Genomic DNA, 12,635 nt, shown 5'->3' on the forward strand with positions numbered 1-12,635 from the left:
CACTCACCTTAACATCAGGGAGCAACACTTCTTGCTGTTGCTGCACTTCCGTTGTGCTCTCTGCAGGGGGCATATCTGGTACTGGTATCGCTTTCTCTTCAGCTGGCTGCTGAGATATCGCTTCTGCTACCCTATTACAAATTTAAAAAATGAAGTAAAAACATGTGGAAAAGCACGCTGATATCACACAGGTAAAAAGAGAACTTACTCATTTGTTTTATTCTTCTTCTCTTTGAGAGTTTCACTCTTTGGCTTGGAACCTTTTGTACCAACATCTCCAGGTAACTTGTTTGTCTTTTTCTTGTCTTGTTCTCTTGTCCTCACTCTGTCACTTGGCTGGGTTCTCCCTTGTGATGTTGGCTTCGTTTTGGAGACATTCTGTAATGTTATGTTGTTCTGAATCAGACATTCAAAATTCAGTGGCGTAGCATGAAATTTTGAGCAGGGGAAGCTAATTCAAGTTGTGTTTCATGCAATATGAGAAAACATATTACAGAAATACAGTCTTAAAATAAATAGTAGTCAATGTCAAGTCAGCAGTCGAAGATTGCTTGGAACCTCGTAACACCAATAAGGCATGACCTCAAATGATACATAGTAAAATATGATTTCACAGTTTACACATATCTCTTAACAAATAGACACGTATACGTATAACATTAGCTCACTCCCTGTCATACTTAGAGAAATCACAATATTAGTATCATTACGTAAGTATGCGTCTGTCTTTTGGTTGTGTCCTTCATTGACAGCAAGGGAGTCGGTCATTTGTTTTTTAAATCACACTTTCGTTTGTAAGTCAGTCTTGATAATACAATTGTCCTAAAAAAAATTCAAGTAAATTAGTGTCAGGAACTGTTATTTCACCCATTATTTATTATATCAGCCACAATGCACACTAACACTTCAACTGAACACAACTGATGAAAAGGGATAACTCAGAAACTACTTATTTTAAATGTTAAAGCTAGCTTCTTGCGAGCCTTGCGACTAGGGTAGTTTAGTTAGAAAGGGATGGAAAATCTGCGGGGTGAATTACACAGAAGAAACCAGTTTGCTTGGAAACTGGTGTGTGCAGCGCGTAAATATAAATTCTATTAAAATTAATAAATAATTTTCTCCATAAACTGCAGGTTTATTATGAAATTATTATTAACTGGGGAAGCTAAGCTTTTTAGCTTACATTGACGCTACGCCACTGTCAAAATTATGGGAAACTGATTTCAATGCAAAGAAACGGTAGAATGACAAGGAAAAGTGAAATTTTGAAAATTGTTAGGGAGATCACAGAGTGACACTAACAAGGGAAAAGTTTGGACCTCCCTAAGAGAATCGTCACGAAACTTTTTCGAGTGGACAAGCATGAGACCAAAGTAACTGGTGTAAAGTATAGCATTTTGAAATCGCCTGTAACTCCTATAACATGGCTTATGAAAGTGGAGCATGCATCTGTAATGTTGGCAGCCATGAAGTGTCCAACACAACTTACCTGTGAGATGAGAGAGGAACGATTTCAAAAGTCCCAGCAGAACATAAAACAATGTAACTGATTCCTGCTTTTAAGGTACCTCACTTTTAAGGAATCCATTTCAAAGGATTTGCGAATATATATCCCATTTTAATGAAATTCCGAATCTATTCCATTGACTTGTAATCGATTTCTGTATGAGGTATGGTCACATGAATGTGGCACTAGCAGCAGTACATTATGATCTATAGTACGCACCTATTTCTTGATTGAAAGTAAATTTGTAAAAATGTTATCTTTTGTTTGTATATGAAAATTGTGAATTTGATTACAGTTCTTAAAAATATGATACCGTGATTTTATAAAAATATCATGTTCTGTGTTTGCAGAAGTTTACTGTTAATGTACAGTCTTAGAAAAAAGTTTTGTTACACAGATACTTCGTAAGTCTCACAAAGGAGGCAGTGCACATGATTAGACATACAACGAAACGAAATTAATTTTATGGTCGACCATGCCGAAATGTAGTAATTATACACCTGGTAGCATCCCTTTAATGGACCTCATTAAAGCACACCTATTCATTAGAGTTCAGGTTTTCCACAAATCAGAAAGCAATATGAAAGCGCAAGTATCGATTATTCTCAGATATGCAATCGAAACACAACTAGCGAAACATCACGGAGGCTGGAAATCCAATACTGTCGCAGAAGGTTATGTTCTGTTACTATAATAATTAGCGTTAATTGTAAATAATATTCAAATAAATTCAATTTGTCATCTCGTTTTTCAATGTCTAAATCAATTTCCAGGTTATATCAAGATTAATGTTCATTTTACTCTCTAGATTATATCAAGGTCAATGACATTTGAAGGGCTTAGAACAAAAAGCAGGTAAGTGACAGAAACCTAGTTTTGAGAAAATTACAGTTAAAGTTCTACATGCAATGGAATATTATATACTAGTTTGGTGAAATGATGCCCATATAGCAGCACTGCACAGTGTGATCACTTACCTGATTTTATCCCAAAGAAACATCCTTTTGGGCTATCACAACACGCACTTACCTCATTTTTTTTAATAATGTCACTTACCTGCTTTTTGTTCTAAGCCCCTCATTTGTTCCTCGGAAAAAATCAATACTTTCGCATCTGCGCACATCTCACAATTTACGAGATATTGCACAAGGTCAGTTCCACTCCCCAATGAGATAAGAATAACATGAATACTTACGAATAATTTCAAGTTAGAAATATGGTCGAGCATAAAAAGTCGTATGAAACTTGTCTATAATGATAATTAAGACGCTCGTTGCATAATGTACTATTATGAGGGGTGTTCCATATTGATTTACTTTAAAATTTCCTACCATCCATAGATCCGCCATTTGGTTTGTCATTACAGTTGCAAGCATGTAGTACATTGGTCTGCTCGCAGGTGGCAGCACAATACAGAGGAGTGTAATTCCTGCAAACTACTGTGCATTTCCCCAACTGCTGTCATTACGTGAGTGGACAGCATGGAGAATCATCAAGGACAGCGCTGGACAACGTGGTTTCTGTGGAAAGAAGGTGTAAACACAGATATTCACAGGTGTTTGGTGGCAGCGAAGGAGATCACTGCTCACGTCCTTGCGCTGTTGTCTGTGTGCTGCAGTCAGGGACTTGGAGACCCACCTGGCAGACACCTTTCCCATCGTAAGGTGTTCATGCTCTAAGTGGTGTAGAGTGATTCTAACAAGTCCTGTTGCCACCTCCAGTTCCCAGAATGTGATGCACCTGTTCTCCAGAATATGCCGCTCCATTCTAGAGATGATGACTGGCGTTGACAGTCACTTTCCTTCCAGAACTGGTTCCCTTCCCCGATGATGTGCAGCCACGTTTCCAGCCATCCACCCAGTTGTACACGGTTTTTCGTGACGGTGCATGCTCACCACACATTGCCAACAATCTCCTGTGAATATCTGCAGTGTTTACATCCTCTTTCCACAGAAACCACGTCGTCCAGCACTGTCCACTCAACGTAATGACAGCAGTTGGGGAAATGCACTGTAGTTTACAGGAATTACACTCCTCTGTACCGTGCTACCACCTGCAGGCAGACAAATGCACTACATGCTTGCAACTGTAATAACAAGCGAAATGGTGGAAAATTTGAAAGTGTAAATCAATATGGAATGCTCCTCATATTATCTCAACTAGTCCTTCTCTTATGAACCAGGTCGCACATCCTCTGATCATGCGCACTGCCTCCTTTCTGAGAATTATAAAGTATGTGTGCGACAAAACTTTTTTCTAAGACTGTACATCTGCTAATAGTAAATGTAATGGATTTTAAGAATATGTAAATACAATGTAATTAAATGGCGTAAGGGTGTTTTAAATTCTACTACAAGCCCTTCCTGCTTAGTGTATATAAAGAGAAAACCCCTTTAAGAAGCCTGCATTTAAGGAAAAAATAATTAGCCACCTAGATTTTCGTTGAAAAGGTATTTTACTGCACTTCCAGTTTCCGCCAGCAATATCTATTTCGAGGTTCCATGAACATCATTTCCGCAATATATGCTATCATTTAATTCGTAAGAGATCTGTGATCATTGTAACTCAATTAGTAATCAAGTTCTGTATTAAAGGCCATTCTTGAGTTAACCAAAAGAGCTTGAAGTTTGTAAAGACAATTATTTCAAAAACAAATAACCGAAATTCAATTCAGTACATAAGAATGAAGCAAAAGTATGCAGATCAATTTGATTTTAAGAACACGTCACACTTAGAGCTAATTTTCTGAAAGCCCTAATATTTCTGGACACTATAATTTCAACGCTAAATTGAAATAACTGTGTGTATTATGAAAAAGACAATATTTTGCTTACCTCTCTGCCAGTTGCTTTAGGAGCTGGCTTTGATTTCTTCCCTTTCTTCTGCAGAGACTCTACATATTCAGCACTACTCAACTACAACATTCAGAGAAACAGATATTTATACACGTATTTTGTTTCTGAGTTTAACATTCTAACCTCTACTACTAAGACTGCATGTCCGAATTCTGATACTTTAATTATATTTACTTAAGTGTGGCATTCATCTGTAGTAGCATTTATCAAAATGCATTTGGCACATGGATAAAAATGAAGATCCGCAAAAATAATTTACCAACTTAGTACTTCCATATTCGATGTCTGAATTTTTATTTATTTTTTTCCTCAATGATAGTCAGTGATAAAAGGAATGTAGTATTGAACTTCCCAAAAATACATTTCAAGGGATCTGATTTGTCACCATAATCTTATAAATCTGTAATATGTCTTTCTACTAGCAAGAGAATCAATACACATGCTATATGTTGTAAATATATCATTTTTTTAATACCACTAGGTTATCGTTCGACATTTCTGCTCTTCTCATCTGACAGAGGCTTACATGTCACTAACTTCTGAGGTTGGGGCGCCAGGGAGGAAAAGTTATCTTACCCTTATGAAACTATAGAAAGATCACAAATGATTACGTGGCGCCAGGAAAGGTCTTAAATCTAAACAATCTAAATATCTGACCATGAACGAACACACGATCAATTCCCTTTATGGAAAAATTCTTATGTTCCAACTGGGAATTGAATCCAGGTCTTCATGAACAGTAGCCAGAAGCTCTGTTCACTAGACTATGTGGCTGGTCATGAACCATAAGTAATGTCATTAATTTCAGGGGGGATATTCTTTGAGATATTTCAAACAAAAATCTTTAATACGATTTTGCTGTTTTCCCTTCCTTTCCGAGATAAAAATTCTTTTATAAAGAATATTCCATAACAGGTTCTGGGAAAGCCATTGATTTAATTCCCAATATGTTCAGTCAATTTAAGAAAAAGAGTGTATTATGGTAATAAATTACTGAAAACATTTTACGTTTATCCTTTAAATACATAGGTTGGATAAAAAGTAATGGCAACACTGCTGACACATGACGATGGTGCGTTCGAGAACTGCCAGCTGTGTGGACATGAACAAGGACTGTTAGATGAGTTAGTGCAGCCAGCGGCGACAGTACTCCATCAATCTACTGCAGTGTGTAGAACATTCACTTTCATAGGGATAGTGCGAGCGCCCTAAGATCATCCTTACAAAACTAGAGCAATGTTCCTGGATCAAAATTGAAATGGCACGAGGTCACAGTGCACAAGAATATTTTCAGGGACTGCGTGAAGCATGTGACGATGCAGCGTTGCCATATCGCACAGTTGCACGATGGGTTAAAGCGTTCCAGGAAGGCCTTGTTGCACCGGTACCAAAGGGAAGGTGACGACTTTCTTGGACGAATTGTCACTATGGATGAAACCTGGACTCACTCGTATGAACCAAACTTGAAACGCCAATCAAATGAATGGAAGCATCCCGGTTCTCCTCGTCCAAAGAAAGTGCGCCCTACACAAAGTGCTGTGAAGGAGATGTTCATTGTGGCATATGACATTGATGGGGTAATACTGCACCACGCTGTACCTCCAAGGCAGACGGAAAACGCGGACTACTGGAACATCCACCGTACTCACCCGATATGACCCATGCAATTATGATCTTTACACCAAAATGAAAGAACCACTGCGAGGGACCCAGTACAATACCAGAGATGAACTTATCCATGCTATAGGGCGGTCAATACGGAACATCAACAAAGATGGACGCGCTGATGGTGTACGACGCCTTCCAAACATTTGGCAAAAGGTAATAAATAAGGGGGGGGGGGGACTATATAGAAGGTACGTAAATGTTGTACCCCTGTGAATAAAGCCATGTCAGAAATGTCGACCTGGTGCCATTACTTTTTACCCAACCCTAGTATACAGAAATTTTATCTGCAAAAATGCAACATTTTTTAATTTATTTTCAAACAGAATGATACATTTGTTCTGGTCAAATTTCTGCACATTTAAAGCATTAAACTAAAATTCTTTCAATAATTTATTATCATATTACACTTACTTATTTATGGCTTTTAAGGAACCCTGAGGTTCATTGTCTCCCTCACATAAACCCGCCATACTATGTTCTGATTGGTTCAGAAAGCTAGTGCACAGCATTCAACTTTTTCATAGGAAGGGTTGCCAATGCAAATAACTGTCAAGTGCAAGGTTACAATGGCCTGGGTATAATGTAAATTCATATTTTAATTATTCGTTTATAAGTGGTGTTTAATGATTTTTGCTAATATTTAAATGATTTGCATGTTATGAATTAATCAGTAAATTCACATATGACTGACTTCGCAATCTTGAGGGATTCTTACACTCTCCTTCTTGAGATTGAAAGGAGGATGTCCGACAGTTTTGGAACCCCTGGTTTGAACAACGTAAAATGTTGCAATTATCTTGTTCACGATAGGAAAAACATAATTTTACTCCGACTTGTGTGAATTTCCCTTGCTATTATAATACTGTATGCTCTAACATTTAGATAACTAAATTATTATGTTTCTTTTGGCTGCTTGTCTGCATACTGTACACGACACATTAAGAAGCAAATATTCACCTTCTTATCTAAAGCTTTGCCAATTGCTTGTAGCAGCTCGTTTGTTTTTGCTGGTTCATGACCTGCAACAATTTTTGTTGGACGGACAGTCAAGTTAACTCCAGCTATGGCCTCTGAAACAAACAGCAAATGCAAGATAATAAATCATCTTTTTCAATACCATTTATAACAAACAACATATTCACACATAATAACGTAATTTGGCATTTATCAACAATTGGTTAAATAGTAAAAACGACGTAATAAATAAGAGTGACACCAAAATGGTATAGTCTTTCACAGAGACAGTAACAGCAACAAGTGTATTGTGTGTGTGTGTGTATTTGTGGGAAAGACAAAGAAATGTGTTTGAGTGTAAATAATACCATATACCAAATAAAATTTATATTGAACCACTTGCAGTGTTGATGCACCCACATATAGATATGTGTTACTTATACACGAGGTGTATTCAGAAAGACAGTGTTTTTCTTTTTAAGTTGATTATTTAACGACGCTATTTCAACTACGAGGTTATTTAGTGTCGATGAGACTAGTGATAGCAAGATGATATTTGGCAAGATGGGGCCGAGGATTCGCCAATACGGCTGTGATTGGAACTTCTTCTACCCAGACTGTTCAAAATTTAAACTTTCGTCTGTCCAGGAATGTTTTCACGCACGCACGCACACACACACACACACAGCCCAAGCTGCTACATTCAGCATCTCTGGTGGTGGCGTTAAGGTCAACAGCCGTAAGAGTGGCAAGAAAAGAAGACTCAAGCAATTTATGACAGTAGCCTATTCACACAGATGTAAACCTTCACAAGCTAAAAAACTGAAGCAATAGAACATGTCCCTCTGTATTCTTGACATAAACATTCATCATAGTCACCATCAATTTAGATTACGCTGTAAAGTATGTTTCATGACATTGAAGCAGTTAATCACTCTCCTCTTATCTACATACATAATACTGACCACTCTCTACTGAACAAATGCTTAACAGGTGTAATGACTGAACATTTTCTCACAAAAAAGCAAGGTAGAGCCCGATCACAAACTCATGGCACCTGCGCGAAAGACGAATTGGCATCCACTTACATGGACTCGCCCATGAGTCTTGCTGGAGAGGTGTTTGAACAGTACACTCTATGTGTAAGCAGTCGCCCAAACACACAGAACCCCCCCACTCCGAAGCCTCAGAAACAAGTTCACGCATGTTGGTGCCACGAGTTTTACTGAAAGCTACAGTAGGCTTAGGCTCGATTCACATTATACTGAACATCAACGTCACGGACCATCACAGTCACCGTCACGTCCAATGCAAACTCATTCACATTTAACGACAAGCGACCGTCAGTTTGCCGGCGTCATCAAGAATAGATAAGTAGTTTATGCTCTGAAAAAAATGTCGTAACTCTTATGTGAGACAATGAATTGCACTGTAATTTGTAGGGTTCATTATAAAAATGTCTAAGGAAAGCATAAGAAAAATTTGGAATCAAAATCTTTTTTGGGCAGTGAGAAACATCACCCGTTCAAAATAGATATTGACATATCAAAAGTTGATAAGTGGCAAAAATTTTTTTTTCGTGTTAAATGGGGGATTAAAGCGAGAGAAATGTTTAGAAAGAATGGAAATTACTTTTAAAATAATAATAATAATACGAGTAAAAATGCTGCCAGATAAATTCAAATAAATTAGGTCCTTTTGCCTTCTCTTCCACTACACTAATAATAATAATAATAATAATAATAATAATGATGATGACAGTAATACAATAATAAATTCTTTCTTTTCTTTTTTCTCAATTTCAAATTATGCCATACTAGTGGTTAATCAACATAGATGTTATTTATATATTGTACTAGCAATATTTTAATTACATTTCAAAACTCACAATTAACTCGAAAACCTTAAGCAATGGAAATATTTTGAACACAAATTTGGAATCAGACCGATGATTTCTATGAGAATCCGTAGTTCTAACAGATAAAAGTTGTCACTCTGCATAAGAAAGTCCGCCATCGCAAACCCCCGCATTAAACTCGCCATAAGTCGCAAACCGGTACAGGTTTTGAATATCAGCCGCTTTTAAAAGTAATTTCCATTCTTTCTAAACATTTCTCTCGCTTTGACTCCCCATGTAACGTGAAAAAAAAAAAAAAAAAATGTCGCTTATGAATTTTGAGTGTCAATGTTTATTTTGAACGGGTGACTTCGCTGTAATTTTTTTTCTCACTGTCCAAAAGAGATTTTGATTCCAAATTTTTTCTATGCTTTCCTTAGACATTTATATATGAATCCTAAAAATTACAGTGCAATTGATTGTCTCTCGTAGGAGCTACGACATGTTAATGTTTAACGGTGCTGCTAAGTCTAGCAGAACAAACCATCCACGTCACGACAAAACATTCTCCTCGAGAATCCCAGATGGTCCATGACGTTGCCTGTATATGCGAACGCTACCATATAAAATGCGTTGTACAATGTTTTGATGCAACTCTGCTGGTCCGTGACGGGACGTTGATGTGACGTATAATGTGAATTGAGCTTTAATTATATATGAAAGTATGTTGTTGTTTAGTCAACTGTCTGAAGATAGATCTGAAGCTCACAAATTATATCAAGAAGGAACCACTTATGCAGCAACTACGCCAGAAGATAATGGAGTAGGGTGGCCAGTTCCTTTCTCTTTTCATTGCGTACATTGCCGACTATGAAAGTATATATATATATATATATTCACAAATTCATTTCTAGAAAAATGCAGTAGCTATACAGAGAGACAAATGTTCATTACGGGCTAGAATAAGCAGGATATAAGCACAGGGATAAATGCTTTTTTGAAGTGAGAAAGAAATATCCCACTCATACTTACTGACTGCATCAATTGCCTTTTGCAGGAAGGCAACCTTGCTGTCCCGATCTTTGATATTTTCATGATTTAGTTCTTCTGCTGAAAAGACGCCATCCAGAAAGCCTGTATCTCGTATCACCTGACAACAAAACATAGTGCTATTTATATGGTGAAGTTTTGTCACTATAAAAACAAGACTGATGTTGGCAAAATGACCACTTACAAGTAGTATGGGTCCTAATATGTCTTATCAATGACAATCTTGCGCTATTAACTGGATCTGATATGTCAGTATTTCACAGAATTAATGGTAAAATCTCTGTATGAAATATATCGGAAGTGAAACGTATTTCATTACAGTAAATTCGACGAAAGGAAATGTGACAATTACTACAATTCTTGGTTGCATTATAAAAACTAAAATAGGGTAGACCAGGGTAGTTATAACACTTTTTACTGATTTCAAATATATTTCAACATTACAAAACCCTCAGTAACAGTAAGCATGACAAAGAAAAACTGTATTATTTTTAGACCTTTCTTCTCCCTAAAAATGGAGTTAAAACAATAAGGTTGACTTTTTTCATCTTTTAATTGCTAGTTTACATTTGTTGCCAAACTAAAGTGTTCCAGCACAGAAAATATAGGCTATAATAGGTCTAAATGTTAAAATTGAAGTAATATGGTCTGGTGTTATCTAATAACCAAACTGTCTCGTCTGTTACATCCCTCTATTCTCCCTCACTTAGCTAACTAAGAGTAACAAATACGAAAGAAAAAAAAAATGCTTTACATCCTGAAGGACCACCTGACAGTATGAAAAACTGCCTCAAGATGCATTCCTCATGATTTAACAGAAATGCAGAAATGGCTATGTTATGATGCTAATACAGTAGAACCTCTATTATCCGTGGTAATGAAGGGGGTGGGCTGAACGGTTAATCGAAAAAATCGGATAATCCGTACCATAAAAGATGTTGGTAAATTTAGTGAATAATACTGACATTTTTCTATTTTCCTCCATGGTCTTGTATTTAACACGCTAGGTAGATTACACTACTTTAAGTCTTGCCGTCAACGACGGGTTTTTAAGGGTCAAAGAAATTCATTATAATGGCTGTTTGTGGAAAGATATGATTAGCGGAAGTCTCATGTTGTAAAGTTGCAAATTTTAGCCTATACACTTAATCCTTAATCAGGGACGTCGCTAGGGGGGATGCGAAAGGGTGCGCAAGCACCTCATAAAAAATCGGAGCACCCCTTTCCGCACCCCAAAGGGTAATTTATTAAAAAAAATACTAGGCATAAATTATTTTGAAGAACAAAAACAAACAAACAATTTCTCGGATGTGAAAAAATTACGTCCGTTAGTGTATCATTATGGATGTGATGAACAATAACAATAATAATAATAATAATAATAATAATAATAATAATAATAATAATACATAGTAATATTAATAAACAGATGTATAGTATGCGCACAAGTGCATGAGAGAACATTTTGGATTTTTTATGTACCACATTTTTACAGCTCGCACCCCATCCGCTCTGATCCTGGCAACGTCACTGTCCTTAATTTTTATTAAATTGCACACAGTTGTAACTCCAGTGTCGTATTCTGATGCGAGAAGAACCACAGTTTCTCTTTCCCCAAACCACTCAATGATTTGCACTTTTTTTTTCTATACTTAGCACAACACGATTTCTTTTCATACCCGTGGAAGACATTTTATATGTAAGTTATGGAGTCTATAAAGTAAGCTTACAACTCTAAAGTAGACCATACTGTTTAAGGGTAAATACTTGTAATAGCACTCTCTAGAAAAAACGTACTAATATAATGTGCAGTACTTATTTCATACATTTCTGTAGCAAAAAAAAAAAAAGTGAGAGAAAGACAGTCGAATAATCCGCCAATCGGTTAATAGAGTGACGGATAATCGAGGTTCTACTGTAGTTCCCAATTGCAGCGTTATAAGCGCGGAGGAGAGGCTTTCTTATGGTTATCGTTGTGATTGATGAGATCTGAGCCAGGTCTTACAAACCAAAATTGAAAACCAATCAACGAGTGGCATCATTACAGGTCACTGTGAAAGTCAACAGTTCGGCAGAACCCCACCAATGTGACAGCTAGGGTGATTCTCGTTTATGACTGGGACGGTGTTATCCTAAGGCATACCATTCCCCCCAAGGCAGAACGTCAATATGTGGTATAACTGTTCGTTTTTGCAGAACAATCTGCAAGCAGCTCTGAGAAGAAAAAGGTAACAATTTATAACCCCCCCCCCCCATCATTCTGCACAATGCTCAAGCGCATACAGCAGAAGCTGTGGCTGGAAATGCTCTATCACTCCCCATACTCTCCAGATTAAGTACCTGCGACTTCAATCTAATCCTTAAGTTGAAGGAACCACCACAGTCTAGTATATACAGTCGCGAAGATCAATACGTAGGTAATATGCATCCATAGATAGTTACTAACCACTAGGATCGCTACTATCGTCTCATCACAGACAATGCGAAATAATACCGACACAGTCTATTGTTTCTAGTACTCTCAACAACTCAAGTTTCGTGACTGTATACATTAGACTGTGGAACCACTTGAGTGTTTCGATTCCGAACAGTTGAAGACATTCTGCAGGTAGCAAATCGCTCTTTTTGCACTATCAACAGATCAAGCAGTGTCAATTGTATCGGATTGCTTCCACATCATTGGCACCACGTTGTATGCAATTCTGGTAACTACATCTGAGAACCATGTATGCATGCTAGGTTTCAAAAAAATAAATGGGAAAAT

The 12,635-nt window shown here is 37.1% G+C and overlaps 1 protein-coding gene across 2 annotated transcripts in view; it reads right to left on the reverse strand.

The window, feature by feature from the left end:
- The window catches only part of IFT54 (intraflagellar transport 54), a 29,312-nt gene that overhangs the window by 15,189 nt on the left and 1,488 nt on the right, over nucleotides 1-12,635 (reverse strand). For both annotated transcript variants that reach the window (XM_069831900.1, XM_069831899.1), the window contains exons 2-6: nucleotides 9,854-9,971; nucleotides 6,988-7,100; nucleotides 4,342-4,422; nucleotides 209-378; nucleotides 8-131 (exon numbers count right to left, since the gene is read on the reverse strand). In XM_069831900.1, coding sequence (XP_069688001.1) covers nucleotides 8-131; nucleotides 209-378; nucleotides 4,342-4,422; nucleotides 6,988-7,100; nucleotides 9,854-9,971 — 606 coding nt within the window. The remainder of the gene's footprint in view (nucleotides 1-7; nucleotides 132-208; nucleotides 379-4,341; nucleotides 4,423-6,987; nucleotides 7,101-9,853; nucleotides 9,972-12,635) is intronic.

The sequence above is a fragment of the Periplaneta americana genome, chromosome 7, assembly GCF_040183065.1.
Source record: "Periplaneta americana isolate PAMFEO1 chromosome 7, P.americana_PAMFEO1_priV1, whole genome shotgun sequence".
Classification (NCBI taxonomy): domain Eukaryota; kingdom Metazoa; phylum Arthropoda; class Insecta; order Blattodea; family Blattidae; genus Periplaneta; species Periplaneta americana.